The sequence below is a fragment of the Bufo gargarizans genome, chromosome 5 (assembly GCF_014858855.1).
Source record: "Bufo gargarizans isolate SCDJY-AF-19 chromosome 5, ASM1485885v1, whole genome shotgun sequence".
Lineage (NCBI taxonomy): Eukaryota > Metazoa > Chordata > Amphibia > Anura > Bufonidae > Bufo > Bufo gargarizans.
The window spans coordinates 280,605,520-280,620,947 of NC_058084.1; the positions used below are offsets into that span (position 1 = coordinate 280,605,520).

The 15,428-nt window shown below is 42.7% G+C and overlaps 1 protein-coding gene across 3 annotated transcripts in view; it reads left to right on the forward strand.

Annotated features, from left to right (window-relative positions):
* The window catches only part of LOC122938453, a 127,678-nt gene that overhangs the window by 52,049 nt on the left and 60,201 nt on the right, over window positions 1-15,428 (forward strand). For all 3 annotated transcript variants that reach the window (XM_044293968.1, XM_044293970.1, XM_044293971.1), the window contains exons 9-12: window positions 7,238-7,268; window positions 9,684-9,717; window positions 12,908-12,938; window positions 14,663-14,716. In XM_044293968.1, the coding sequence (XP_044149903.1) occupies window positions 7,238-7,268; window positions 9,684-9,717; window positions 12,908-12,938; window positions 14,663-14,716 (150 nt within the window). The remainder of the gene's footprint in view (window positions 1-7,237; window positions 7,269-9,683; window positions 9,718-12,907; window positions 12,939-14,662; window positions 14,717-15,428) is intronic.

Here is a 15,428-nt window from a genome sequence, read left to right on the forward strand (position 1 = left end):
AAATGGACCCGAGTGTGGCCAAAAGTATCTCACCCCATCCGAGTATAACTTTTCAGAGGGGCAGAAGTCTCAAAGATAGATTAGTACATAGTCACTACCAATATCACTGAAAAACTAATAATGTCCACACTCTTGCAAGAACAAATAGGGATATCACTGAAAGCAAGAATCTAAAACGTAACTTTTATTACATACAATAAAATCATATAACTTGGATCCATAATGATCCTATACACCGTAATAATCTATCACCAAAAAACACATTGGCTCAAGCAGTGGGATGAGCCCAGGAAGAGATTGGCATACGTGGGGGCACAGGGGCACCCCATTGCCGTCCCCCTGAGCTAGTGGTAGAACCGCCCACTGAACAGGAAAAAATTGTGCCTTAGAATGTAGGGTCAGAATGAAGTGGTTGTGGTCCTCAAGATGATTCCCTCTTGTGCTCAAGTAGTATGAGACTGCTAAGAGGCCCTTGTCATGGGGGATACTGCTGTACAATCACCCACTTCACCATCTCCCCCTATACTGTTACGTGTCCACTTTAAGTCTGGAGTGCCGCAGCGTCGCTAAACCGGAAGTGACTTAAGCTTTCCAGGGAACCGGAAGTTGCAGCCTCAGTGTGCGTTCCAATCACCGGATATCTAGTTTCCAGGATTGAGGACGTGCACTTAAGTGCATATTTAAACAACGGCAGCACAGAGAAGCCCCACTGCTTTACAAAATCTGGCAGGCGGCAGTCCAGACAGCCATGAGGCACATCACCAGTAAGCAGTGGTGTAACTACAGGGGAAGCAGCTGCTTCGGGGCCCGGGCTGACAAGGGGCCCGGCGCTCAGCAGCGTGAGGCACAAAGTTTCCTGATTATCTAATAGTTTTTCAGGCCAGGCTCCTTCACATATAGTGTGACGAATGTGAGCAGCAACACAGTCTCCAGCACAGCCCGAAGCCTGACTCTGCCCACTCATGTGACTGATCACGCGCTCCTGACATCATAAAAGGTCCTTTTGCTCACTATGAACTCGAATCTCCTGAGGTGAGTTGCCCCCCCCCCCTACATCTTAGTGTACAGTCCCCCCCCCACACCTCAGTGTACAGTCCCCCCCCACTCCTCAGCGTAGAGTCCCCGCCCCCACTCCTCAGCGTAGACTCCCCCCCCCCACTCCTCAGCGTAGAGTCCCCCCCACACCTCAGTTCAAAATAAGTTACTACATGAGTAGGTTCCGCATACTTATCCCGCGCTGCTGACACTCTCGAACTCAATGATCCATGTGAAAAAGCACGTTACTCTCCTGTTTCTGATCCACGTGATCTGGGAGTGCCACGTGATGTTGTGACGTCAGTAGGTCCTTGCCAAGTATAGTATTTAGCCATTGCCGTAGGACATGTGAATGGAGCATTTCCAGCACTGATGTAGATACAGGGGTCGCAGAAAACCAGAGCCCCCCGCCTTTCCTGTACTGCTTCTGGGGAACTACAAGTCCCAGAATGTTAGTTCTTGCGAAAGGTGTAAATCCATTAAAACCTGTCTACTTGTAGGCTTCCCTTATGTATGGAGACAGTGTGCTGTGGTTATTAGGGGCTCAGAACATTGGGACAGTCGGTGTCAGCCCTGCAGCAATACATAGAATGGGCACATATCCTACAGCAGGGGTCATACTGTGCTGTACATACAATGTAGCGTGACGTCATATTCACCTCTTCGGTTATATTACACAGGAAAGCACAATTCTGCAGCAATTAGGTCACCCACATATCACAGGGTGATTTACTCTATTTTTAACTGAATTAATAAAAGCTATATTTTAAAGGGTCCAATATTCTAGGTTAATGCTCACTTTACGGACACCTATTTGACTGCTATTTATCCCGATTATCGAAGTACCGTTTGACTGAATAGCTATGGACCTCATAGGCCCAGAACCGAAGTCCGCCAGAGGGCATCAACACATCTTGGAGTTAATGGAGATGTTTTCCTGAGTAGGACTACTTAGAGAGGTTCTGACCGACCGAGGAACCCCTTTTATGTCCAAGGTAATGAGGGAACTCAGTAAGTTGCTGCCCATAAAACAACTACGGACGTCCATATACCATCCGCAAATGGATGGTCTGGTAGAACGGTTTAACCAAACATTAAAAAATATGTTGAAAAAGGTAGTGTCTTATCTTATGTTCGCAGTGCGAGAGGTACTCCAGGCCTCTACTGGGTTCTCACCCTTCAAATTGCTATATGGGAGACACCATCTCTTTTTTTTAATTTGCATTTATCTGCTATCTAAAATAGTTATTTATTAACGTTCACATTTCATAAATGTCATTTACGTTATTTAGGACATTAGAAGGTTCAGAATGTTAGAAAAAATGTTCAAGAACATTTCTGAAACCAACTTTATAAGGACCAATTCAGTTCTCAAGGGACTTTCAAGGGCTTACATAATAGAAACCACCCATTAATTACCAAATCTTAGAAACTAAAACCCTCAATTCAAAGCTGATTTTAGAAACTTTGTTAACCCTTTTTGTGTTCCACACGAATCATCGAGCCTGCTTCTGTCGAGGTCACCTTGGCGACTCTCTATAGAGAACTTCGTCATCTCTTTTCTAAGAAGTTGGTATCATCCATGTTGAAGAATTGGAAGACAGACTTGTCAGGGGTCTGCTTGCCAGTGGCTGTTCTATGGGGTTGGGAGAAAATACGCTCTACAACTGTAAATGAGGTCTGACGAGAAACTCAGTTTCGCATTATGCATAGGGAGATATATATTGTTTTAAAAAAAGAGGGTATTCAGATAAGATGTTGTGTTGCCCCAAATGAGGCATATATGGATCTCTATCATGACCCTCTGGATGTGCTTGCTCAGCAGTTTAGTGCTTCTGGGAGCAGATATGCAAGTTGGTAGTGACAAGTTGGACATAGAAATCCGTAATACTCCTGAACTGGTACTGTTTCAGACGACTCCAGACTCTTGCCCTTTCCCAATGATTATACACTTACTCCTGCTAACTGTAAAAAGATGCTTATTGAATAGATGCCTAAAACTAGACTGTCCCACAACCTTAGAGGTTATCTCGCAGTTGAAGCACTGCTTATTTTTAGAACTGGTGGAAGTGGAATGGCGAAAAACAACACTCAAAAACATTCTTTGGGAAATGGCAATCCTTTATTAATGCATTCCTTTCTAAAGAGGGAATTAAAACAGAGGCGATATCTTTCTGTACCACCTCTTGTTACTCTAGGACGGCACTCACTTACTCCCTAGTCAGACTTGATATAGGAGTGTCGAGAGATATCTTCTAAGTGACTAGCTTTTATTTTAAAGAAATCATAGATTCCTTCATTGCCTTTTATAACAGAGCTATATAGTGTTACGAGAGATCGCAATGTATCCTGTCACCTGTGTTAGAAGGGAAAGGGGGGGGGGGGTCAAATGAGCTGACCATTTTTATGTACTTTTTGGTTTTCTTCTCATTGCCTATGTAATAATGATTGATTCTGTAAAATCTTTAATAAACCGTATTTAAAATAAATACATTCAGATACCAGAGCCCTAAATATAGCCACACTGCCTTGCCTCTGGACCCCTCTTCTACCATGGGAGCTGCTATACACGGGTTCCTAAGGTCACCAGCCCCCTGAACCCTCCAGGCCTGTTTGTGCTTGATGGTGGATCCCCTGAAAATCTGGGATCTGCTAGGATCTAATTTCCATGGCTAACTTTACCATCCCATGTATCCATACCTTTGGATTTGTAGTTTATACTCCTGTACCTCTGCTGTTAATATCTACTTGCTCGTTCTAAATGGCCGGTAATTTGAGCCCCAGGACGAGCATTCTCTCTCTCCCCCCACCATGTGCGGTGGCAAGGATCTGGCTGTTACTGACAGCCAGGCCCCTGCTGCATCCACCAGCATCGGTAATAACGTAGATTCCGGTGGATTAACCCCTCATATGCCGTGGTCAGCACTAACCGCAGCATATAGTAGGTTTGCACTCCCTCTCCTTAGCCATCGGGTCCCCGTTCTGCGGTGGCGGGGACCCGATGGTTGCCAATGCAGCCCCAAGCCATTCCAAGGCCTTTGGGCCTGGCATGTACGGAGGCCTATGAGGCATAGCCCCCAGACTGGGTTTCATAGGCAAACTATAAGTGTATTACACTGTGTAATACACTGATAGTCAATGCAGAACTATATAGATGTATTGTGGTGCATTGAAACAAGGATCAGACTCTGAAATGTTGAAGTCCCATAGTGGGACAAAAATAAAAAACATTAAAAGTTAAATAAAGTGTTTTTAACAATAACTAAATAAAGTTTCAATAAAAAAGCCCCTTTCCCATAAAAAGAGACATAAAATAGTAAAAAAAAATACATATTAGGTATCACCGTGTGCATAACAACCTGCTCTATAAAAATATTAAATTATCCACCCCATCTGGTCAACACCGTAAAAAAAGATTTATAAAAACGGTGCTAAAAAAGACATTTTTTGTCTAACCTGTCAGATGATTTTGGAGTTTCTACTTTAGGGATGCATCAGGGGCAGAGGCCGCCTAAGTCCTCGCGCTGGTGGGGGCCTCGCTCTGGCTCCCACCCGCACCTGACACCGCCACCACCGCAATGTTATTGGCTTCCGCGGGTGGCCTGCTAAGCGGACTAAGAGCCACGTGGCCCGGCAGCTCTGAGCCCCTCTCTGCCTCTTTAAGAGAGCAGTGGATGCTGGGGCTCGGAGCGTGCTGCCGCACAGGCACGTCTTCTGACTGAATGCAACACCAGCCCCGCCATCAGAGCGCTGCGCAACCACAGGTGAGAAGGAGCCAGGGCCCTGCCTCGCCTCTAGTGTCCGTGTCTGGCTGCCGCCGGCTCCCGAAGGCAGACAGTGGTGCCCGAAGAAGCCCAAGGTCAGGTGTGTGTCCTGCTGGCTGCTGTGCCCCCCCCCCCCCCCTCCTGGGGCAGAAATGTGCCATGGGAGGTAAGATGTGCTGCTGCCAGGCCCATGGAGGGGGAGTAATGTGACATTAAGGCCGGGGGCATCATTAGGAGCACATTTTACTGGCACATTATTAGGTGGCACTTTGGGGGCACTTCTTGCCGGCACATTATTAGTGGGCACTATAGGGGCATCTACTTAGGCCACAAAGAAGGGGTATGTTATATGGAGGGCTCTGTACAGTGGCATTTTATACTGGGACATATTATGGTGGGTACTATGGGGTCATATCCGGGGGGCACTAAGAAGGGGTATTTTATCCTTGCAAATTATAGGGGATTCTGAGGGCATCTACTGGGGCACTATATAGGGGGATTTTATACTGGTACATTATGGGGGCACTAGGAGGAAGGGGGGAGAGGAACACTATGGGGCATTTACTGGGGGCACTATATAGGGGTATTTTATACTGGCACATTATGGGGAACACTATGGGAACATTAGCTCAACTGGGGGCATTACAAGGGGGTATTTTTTGCACTATTATAAGAAGAATTATTTCTTCTGGGTTGGGCATTATGGTGGTCTTTATTACTCCCCCATGGTATGACCCCCTAGTAGCGGCACCAGCCTCTCCCTGCTCTGCTATCCCTCTGCCCCTTCTCCAAATCCTTATGAAATCTTTCTCATTAGGATAAAACAAATCAGCTGCACCGAGCCCCCCAGCCAAAGTGTTGAAGTGGTGTCTGAGATCCCCAAGGGCTAAGCCAAGTAATTGTAAGTTTTCATGTGAAATATGTTTGTTATACACATATAGCATACACTGTGCCACACAATATACAGTATACCTGTACACTACACTGTGTAGTCTGTTCTATAAGCACCACATTATTTTTTGTCCGTCACTACAAAACTATCTGGAAGTGTCTCTCCATGTGGCATCATGTATGTGGGCAGACAGTGTTGTATCGTGTATGTGGGCAGTCATTTTTTAGAAATTATGAGAAGTGCCTTTTTTTTTTTGTTTACTTAAGCCCCTGCCCTTCAAAATGTTTGTGCACATCCCTGCCCTGTACTATGTGCTGCAAGCATGCAGCTGCTTAACCCTGACTGTGACATCACTGTGTATACCCTGTACTGTGATGTCACTCATTCTGCATGTTAACCCTGTACTGTTAGTCGCAGTACAGGGTTAATATGCACAGTGATGTCAAATACAGTACAGCCAGGGTTAATCTTTATTATTGCTTGCATATCTTGTGTTCGTGGGGGCCTCATGTTCAAGTATCGCCTAAGGCCTCATAAAGTCTCGAGCTGCCTCTGATCAGGGGGTCTTCAAATGTGACATGGCAACTTAAAATTATCCCAATGAAATCTTCCGACAGAATCAGGGTTAAAATTATAGAGTTTTGTTTGGCTGTTTACCCTTGCTTTATTACTGAAAAAAATGGATTAAAATGGAAAATCTGCCCAAAAAGTTAAATTCTGAAATTTCATCTACATTTTCCTTTAATTCTTGTGGAACACCTAGAGGGTTAACAAAGTTTGAAAAATCAGTTTTGAATACCTTGAGGGGTGTAGTTTCTAAAATGGGGCCATTTATGAGTGGTTTCTGTTATGTAAGCCTCACAAAATGACTTCAGACCTGAGCTGGTCCTTAAAAAGTGGGTTTTGGAAATTTTCTGAAAAATTTAAAGATTTGCTTTTAAACTTCTAAGCATTCTAACGCCCCAAAAAAAGAAAATATAATTTACAAAATTATCCAAACATGAAGTAGACATTTGGGAAATGTAAAGTAATAACTATTTTAGGAGGTATCACTATCTGTTTTAAAAGCAGAGATATTGAAATTTAGAAAATTAAATATTTTGACTCAAATTTACCACTGTCATGAAGTACAATATGTGACGAGAAAACAGTCTCAGAATGGCTTGGATAATTAAAAGTGTTTTAAAGTTATCACCACATAACGTGGCACAAGTCAGATTTGTCAAAAATGGCCTGGTCCTTAAGGTGAAAAATTGCAAGGTCATTAAGGGGTTAAATAAGAACTTGCAGTAGTTTAGAGATGAGGGTTATTAGATGATAGGCACAAAGTGAAAGTACCAGTCACACTGCTAGAAAAACAGTTAACTCTTTGTGAGCAGAAGGGCTCAACATTTTTAATAACGGCCAATTGAAAATATGATTTTTAGCCAAAAATGAGTAGAATGCAATCGTGAACAAAGATTGCCTCCAAAGGTGTACATAGCCTTTAATATCTGTTGAAATGACGATTATGCAAATAAAAAAAACATATTTTGTTTATTTCTAGCTGATTACAGAAGAAAATTCTCAACTGAAAGGTATAAATACATTTCTGGGGGTATTATCTGCAAAAAAAACATAAGTTGAATAACTTGAATATGTTCATTTTTTGTTGTTGTAATAGTGTTGCCGATCAGACGAAAAATACAGCACAATGGGGAATATGCAGTGTCATACTTTGCACTGTCTAAGAATACAAATCACAGTCTTAAAGGGGTTGTCCGGGATTAAATTTAGTATTTTTTTTTTAAAGTTTACTCACTATTAACAGATGATTAAAGTTCCCCTCATATGTTTTTAGGTATTTTTCCCACTTCTACAGGGCTCCAACGCTCCCCCACACATTGTTTACATCTATTTTATCTTTGCCTAACTTCCTGCCGCACTGCCCTGTGGGTCCCAGCGCAGTGTGGCATCACGTGGTTACAGCTGCCTATCATCCCCCATAACTCCGCCCCCTCATTAATATTCCACCTCCTTCATTCATTAGCAAGTGCCATGCCCAGTGACGACACCGGGCTGGGGGGGGGGGGGCCGCGTGCCTTAGCGCGATGTCTTCCAGCCTAGTCACCGTTCCTCACTGCAAGCTGAATAATTACTGAGGTTGTTGGTGATGTCACCTGGCTCCCTGCGAAGCGGAAGAAGAGGCTTCGCTCTGCAGCAAGGGACCCGGTACGTCACTGACTATGAGAAAATAGGCTGAGAATTTGCGATATAAAAACGAGCCATCGGACATGTGTGGCAAAGGTAAGACAGGCATGTGTTTAATATTTATGTCACTGTTGTACACTTAGAACAATGTCCCCAATCCCGGACAACCCCTTTAATAGTAGATAAATTTACTATTCTGGTGCATGGACCTTTATAAATTTGAAGTAATGTAAATAGTGTGTCAGAATTTTGTCTGTGCGCCCAAAAAACTGTGTAGCCTAAGTTTACAACACCTAAAAGTTGGCATAGTTTAATTTAAAAAAACGCAACAAAATTTTGGTGCACAGAGGTACATTTTCTGTGAAGCCATGCCCTCTTGTTGGGCAAGGCATAAAAAGCTTAGAAAAATGAGTAAAACTGTTGGCATCTGTGATGCAAAGCATGTGCAATGGACGGGGTACTACCAGGGGTCCTTTAAAGTGAAAGAGTTTTTGGTTTGTCATGACGCCAGTTGCATTTCAGCAACAGGGAACAGAGTTCCCTTAAGAAGATGGTGTTGGTGATAGGTGGTTCCCAGATGTAGGAATGCCATAGTGGTGTAAGGGTAGCCTATAAAGTCGCTTTTAAGTCTTGTGGCTGTGCATGTGTCACGGTGCTCCTACTTGGATATCTTGGAACCCCAGGCGTTGTTGTCCAAAGCAGTGCATACAGGTGGAATAGTTGAGGGAGTTGTAGAAATGATTGAGTCCAGACTTAATATTAACATTGAAGACCGTTCTACTTGAATAAACTTGCATCAGAAAACAAACGTCCAACTTTATCTTGTTCACCAGCAAGCTTTGGCATAAGTTTTGGCAGGCAAACACATTTGGCTCTGCTACATCTGAACCTCTTTAGCTCTGCTGTGCTGTCAAATTAAATAGAAATTTTTCCTTTTTGCTGTACTTAGTTTGGTAGTCTGACTCTGTCTTTATCTTTATCTTGATCTGTATCTTTATCCAGGGAACGTCTCCTCCTGCATTCTGAAGATTGCAGCTTGGGCCTCTATGCCCAGTAGAGCTGGAAGTCAGCTCTGCTGGCTTGCACACACCCTTCCCCTTGCAGGGGATACTCTAGACCAGGCATGCTCAACCTGTGGCCCTCCAGCTGTTGCAAAACTACAACTCCCATCATTCCTGGACAGCCTACAGCAGAGCGTGGTGGGGGTTGTAGTTTTACAACAGCTGGAGGGCTGCAGCTTGAGCATCCCTGCTCTAGACTGACCTTCACTAACTAAACTCCTCCCTCTTTAGAGAGGTCTAGAATGGAAAGCAGGTTCTATTCCAGGCAAACTAGCTCTGCCATGCCTGCCGCCATCAGCTGGTAGACCAGGTACAATACACGTTAACAGTTGCATTACAGGGCAAAGAATATGCATATAATACAGGACCTGGAAATCAATACATAAGATGACATTAGGTCAACCATAGGAGAGAGTAGGGGGCTCAAAGAGGTGGTAATACCACTTTGGGGTATTACACATGCATGTCAGTTTTTGGCGCAAAGTGTGTAGTAGTAAATCTGCCCCAATGTTTATAACCCTATTGATGTGTGTCATCATAACCTTCCTCTGTATCGTGTCAATAAAAATACATTTACTAATCTAACAGTGTTGCTGTTAGCTCATTTGACAAAATGAAATGGCAGTTAAATGCTGAATGCAGAATGGCTTTCTGCTAAATTTATTTTGCACATTCTTTCTTTTGCAACATATTTCTTTGTGCATTAGGACTGATATATAAATTTTGTTTTTGCTATAACAGGAATATCACATCAGATTTCTTCAGAACGCAACAGGTATGTAATTTTTACATAACATGCTATTGGACTTGTAGTTCAAAATATATTAAAATTGGTTAAAGGGGTTCTGCACTTTGTTTAAACTGATGATCTATCCTCTGGATAGATCATCAGCATCTGATCTGCGGGGGTCTGACACCCGGGACCCCCACCGATCAGCTGTTTGAGAAGGCAGAGGCGCTCCAGCAGCGCCGCGGCCTTCTCACTGTTTACCGCCGGCCCAGTGACGTCACGACTAGTATCAAGTTGCCTGGGCGAGGCTAAGCTCTGTTCACTTGAATGGAGCTTAGCCCCGCCCAGGCAAGTTGATACTAGTCGTGACGTCACTGGGCCAGCAGTAAACAGTGAGAAGCCGCTCAGCTGCCTTCTCAAACAGCTGATCGGCAGGGGTCCCGGGTGTCAGACCCTCGCCGATCTGATGCTGATGATCTATCCAGAGGATAGATCATCAGTTTAAAATAACTGCAGAACCCCTTTAAGTTTCATTAAGCCATGTCAATATGTATTTCAGATTGTCTTTTACAGTGAAGCAATAATATACAATATTTTTCCACGCTATAGGTTTTATAGCAGGAAAATAAGAAAAACTGATTTTCCTGTGACCCCAATCTTCAACAGACCTCAGATCAGACCCTCAGTATTCAGCAGACCTTATATCAGATCTTCAATCATATCAGACCTCATATCAGATCCCCAATCTTCATCAGACCTCAGATAGCCAAAAAATGAATAAAACTACTTAATTTTCCTGCTCCGGACAGTGCCACCACTAAGGAGATCAGTCACGCTCTTCCTGCTGTGCTACACTGTGACTTGACGCCGCATAGCATCAGGTCATAGTGCGTGCTTACGCACAGTACGTCCTGACGCTGTACTCTGTCAGGAAACATCACAGCATGGTGTCTGGAAAAGACCAGGAAACAGTGAGTAATACTAGTGCTAGCAGATCCCAGAGCCTACTGTACTATAAAGCTGTCATGGATGCGGTGTGGGTGGGAAACTCCACACCCAGCACAGGAGGAAAGGAGATAGGAACTAGGCCTGGAAACTAGGGTAAAGGAGAAGGTCACCTCCTAAAACAACCCTAATCCAGGTCCTGACTAACTAACAGTATGAACTTACCTCGATGGTAGGAAAGTTCATACACAGGAACCTAGAGCGCTAACACACCCTGTAGGGCCCTGGTATAGTGACAGGACTTGAGACAACCTATTCCTCCACCAGAAGGATGAACAGGAGTCTCCCTCAGGCCTAGATACAAAAGATGGAAATACAACAAACAAAATACAATTGGGGAAGACGACACTTAAATTCACGTGGATCAAAGGCAGCGCCAGGAGCTCAACCAAGATCCAACAACCAGCTAGCCCAGAGTCCAGAAACTGAAACTATAAACCGCAACCCCAAAAGGGGTAAGCAGTAATAAATAGAGGAAGTTAAATGACCAAACCAACAACACCTGCAAGAGGAGTGGCCATTACCAAAACAATACAGACACAAATGATCCACAAGTAACCATTCAGATTAACCCACGTGTTGCCAGTCTCTCTGATCTCCTGTCACGGGAGTGTCCGTGACATAAGCGCTTCCATATGGAAGCACTCATTAGTATTCTCTTTATAAGATGCAATGCCATTTCCTCCCTGCTTTTGGGGGAAAAGTGCATCTTATAGAGTGAAAAATACAGTACTACATAAGGACTGCTTTAGAAAAAAAATTGCACACAGTTTTAGGGTAATGTAATGTACCTCTTTATGAATGTGAAAGCTAGAAAATGAAAAACTAGATGACAAAAAAATATGAAAGTATTGATGCCTTTTTTTTTAAAGCCTTTTTTAAAACATCTTTGGGGGCAATTTTCTTATCATTGCATTTCACTCATTTTGGTTTAAAAATCATTTCAGTGTATCTGTAGACTATTTTGTTTTCTGTTTTAGAGACTGCGTCAGGCAACTGCTCTGATGGCTGTATGTGTAGGTGAAATCCTGATATCTCATAAACACTAAATTCATATCAAACTGATAAGCATATGGCTTAAATTATTGTTTATGAGATGTCATGAATTCTGAGATAAAGGCTAAACATCCATCCATCCTTCGGAGCAGCTGCTGACTGATCTGTAAAACAGACATACTGCAGATACAATGAAAATGAAGACTGAAGAACAGAAACTGTTGAAATTTGTAATAAAGACCAATAAACATTTTATTTTCAGGCCAAAATGAGGAAAATACAGTGATAAAAAAAAATGCCTCCAAAGGTAGCCCTAAATTCTCCCAATCCCAAAAATATAGGTGGAATATATTAATACTGGCATTTCTTAATAACAATCCTCTTGGAGTGCGATGCTGTAGAATTATTAAGAGGTGCCAAAATGTGCAGCTTCTGTAAGTCAGAGAACTAACATTCAAGAATGATACATTAGTCCCCCGCTTCTCCCCCTCCCCCCCACACACACACACACACTTGCCTCTTGCCTGGAGAACTTGAGAACTTGTCATGCCAGTATATTATATGACTGTCCATTGATTTTAGAATAAATGAGAGAAGAAATTCTGCTTTTTGGCACTCAAAAACCCGGTCAAGGCAAACTTCTTTTTATTCCAATAAGATAGGTTTCCAATAATTGAAAACCTATCTTATTGGAATAAAAAGAAGTTTGAAACTCAAGTTTGCCTTGACCGGGTTTTTGAGCGCCAAAAAGCAGAGTTTCTTCTCTCATTTACGCCACAGCCAATGAAGAGGGACTGGACATCCTTCTACATTGGATCCTTATGCTGCGGCCGCACACCTGAAGGCAACCATTTCTTCATTTGATACGACTACAGTAGAGTTGTGCCTATTTTAGCACAACTCTAGAGGATGAGCCTCTACTCACTAAGCATTTTATTTTGTCCTATTGAAGAGTTAGGACGTACTACCTTATTGTGCGCTATTTTCTTGAGCCCTAGGCACGTCCACTCCGCATTGCATTGATTTTAGAAGGCATTATGTATTCATATTTTTCACTAATCTGTAGGTGCTGTTAGTTTCTCCTGACCAGGTGCTAACTACTGTAGGTGGGTTCTCAGCAACCAGCTAATGTGCAAGGAAGCTACACTTCATCCCTTTGGCACTCTGTAAACCCATGGCACTATTTATTATACTGAGAAGTTCAGCTGCCTAACTTATTACTTCTTCTTTACAGTGGCATAGGACGTATTATCGAAAAGACTGAGGTAAGTAATACATAAAAAATGTTGGTTTTCCATTTGCATCCAAGAACAGAATGAAGAGAGCAGCAGTCCAGACTTACTGCAATTATTAATTTATTTATTTCACCATAGTGTTATGTTAGTAGACAGTAGCAACTAGAGCTGCAGCTATCGATTATTTTAGTAATCAAATATTCTATTGATTAATCGAGTACTCTAATAAGAAAAAATAATAATTAAAAGAAGGTTTTCCTTTATAAAAACTCAGCCCCCCATGCCATCAGCTCCCCTCTGTGCCATCAACTCCCCCCAGTGACATCAGTCCTCTGTGCCAACAGTCCTCTGTGCCATCAGCTCCCCCCAGTGCCATCACCTCCCCGAAGCCATCATTCATTTGTGCCATCAGCTCCCCCTATTGCCATCACCCTCTATGCCATCAGTCCTCCATGCCCTCAGCTCCCCCAGTGCCATCAGTTACTCCCTCAGTGCCACCATCTCCCGCTCCTAGCCATCAGTCCCCAGCGCCAGTGCAATACTTACCTTTCCAGAAGGGGCGTTGACACTTTACAACTCTTCCAGCCTCTTCTTCACCTCGATGCACTGGGACCTGACGTCACACAGCGTCAGGTCATAGTGCACTATGTCCTGATGATGTGTGTAGGTCAGGATCCAGTGCAGCGCAGTGGTGGTCGGCAGGAGAACATGAAGCGTGAGTAATAGCAATGGCTTCACTCACGCTCCGTGGTCACATGGCACAAACTAATCTGTGTAGAGTTACTCGATTTAATAGAGTAACCGTTGCAGTCCTAGTAGTAACATTTGTTCTACAGGCAATAGGCTATGACAAAAATAAGAGTATAGGGAAGCTGCGTTCAGTATGCTGGTGATGGCAATATAAGCATGATGTGTATGGCATCCAGGAAGTAGCAGGACACCATACACATTGTGCTTCAGCTGTATCACGGTGTGTTGTAGCTGGCTGTCTATTATTCAGGGCTTTTTGGAGCCAATAAACTTACAGAAGGAGCCCCCATTTCTTTGTAAAACCACTTGGGTGACATAGCTGCTAGTGACTGTGGCATCTAAGAGGTTAAGCTGATCCCAGTTGTTGCAGCAATGTGTCAGTTTGTACATAGCTCCCGCACTATAAAACTATGTTCACACAGAGTATCTTCTGCACTGAATAAAACATGATGCGGAATCCGCATCAGATTTTTTTAGATGCATTTTTTTCCTAACCTGGTTTTTGATGTTGATTTTCATTCCTACCAATTTTCAATGTGAATTCTGGACCCTGATTCCAAGCGGAATCCTTATTAAGAATAGAAAAACAATGTGTGAAGTGGATTCCCTATTGAAATCAATGTGGAATCTGCATAACAAATCTGCTGTGTGAGTATACCCCAACAGTACTGATTGATTAGGGAGGCTGTGACTGCACATGCCATACTATAACAGCACTGTGTGGGAAAGGGTTAAAGATTGAAAATTGCTTGCAAATTTTATCTTAAGGGTACTGCTGCACGGTGACACTGGTCATGGCCATGACTGCTAAGTAGCGGTGATCCCATAGAGAAGAACGGGATCTCGGCGTGAGTCGCAAAAAAATCCAGCCGAGTGGGATTTTTTTGTGACTCGTTCTGCAATCCCATTTATTTCTAAAGGATTACTGCTACTCTGCAATCCTGGCCGCAACCACTGTCACTGTGCAGCCATACCCTAAAACATAATTATTTTTCTTTTTATAGAAATCGAACCGGCTTGAAGCCTTCAAAACAAATAATGACTTTTTGGATTACTTGGTAAGCTTTTATTCTCAAATTGCAGGTGAACTGCCCTACCTGCTCAAAATGATGGAGGAAGAGGATAACTTTTTGCCTACTACTACTAATGTAAAAAATAAACCCTTTTTTTAGACCATACTTGACTGCATGACTTTATTAACCCCATTCCCATCACAGACAAGTCTAATTTTTTAGTTCTCAGTAGTTTTTTAGTTTTTTTTTATCCCTGCCTTCAAAGAGCAGACATGAGTACTTGTTTTTCCCACAATAAAGTGTATATTTTAATGGCGCCATTTAATTTCTCTTATGTATTGAAATAATGGAATGGGAATGCAAGCACCATTTTTTTTTGTTTGTTTATGTTTTACTACTTTTGTAAAAGAAAAAAAGAAAAAAGAAAATAAGTTTCTTTGTGTTGGGGGAGAGCTGTATTTTGATTGGTTCCATGTTGGGGTAGATGCAAGTTTTAGTTTTTTTTTTTATATATATTTTTTGGGAGGTGAGATGGCCAAAACCATGAATCCTGGCATTGTGTGTTTGTTTTCTTTTTTCTTTTTTTAATCTGGTTATGCACATGTTGCTCATATTGGGCATCTTTGATGTGTGATATTCCTCCATGTAATATCTGTGGTATCTCCCCACAAGTAAATGCATCACAGATTGAGATTTATCATTTTGTTTAAATATCTGTTATTATTTATTTGCTTGAACTGATTTTGGTATGGATATA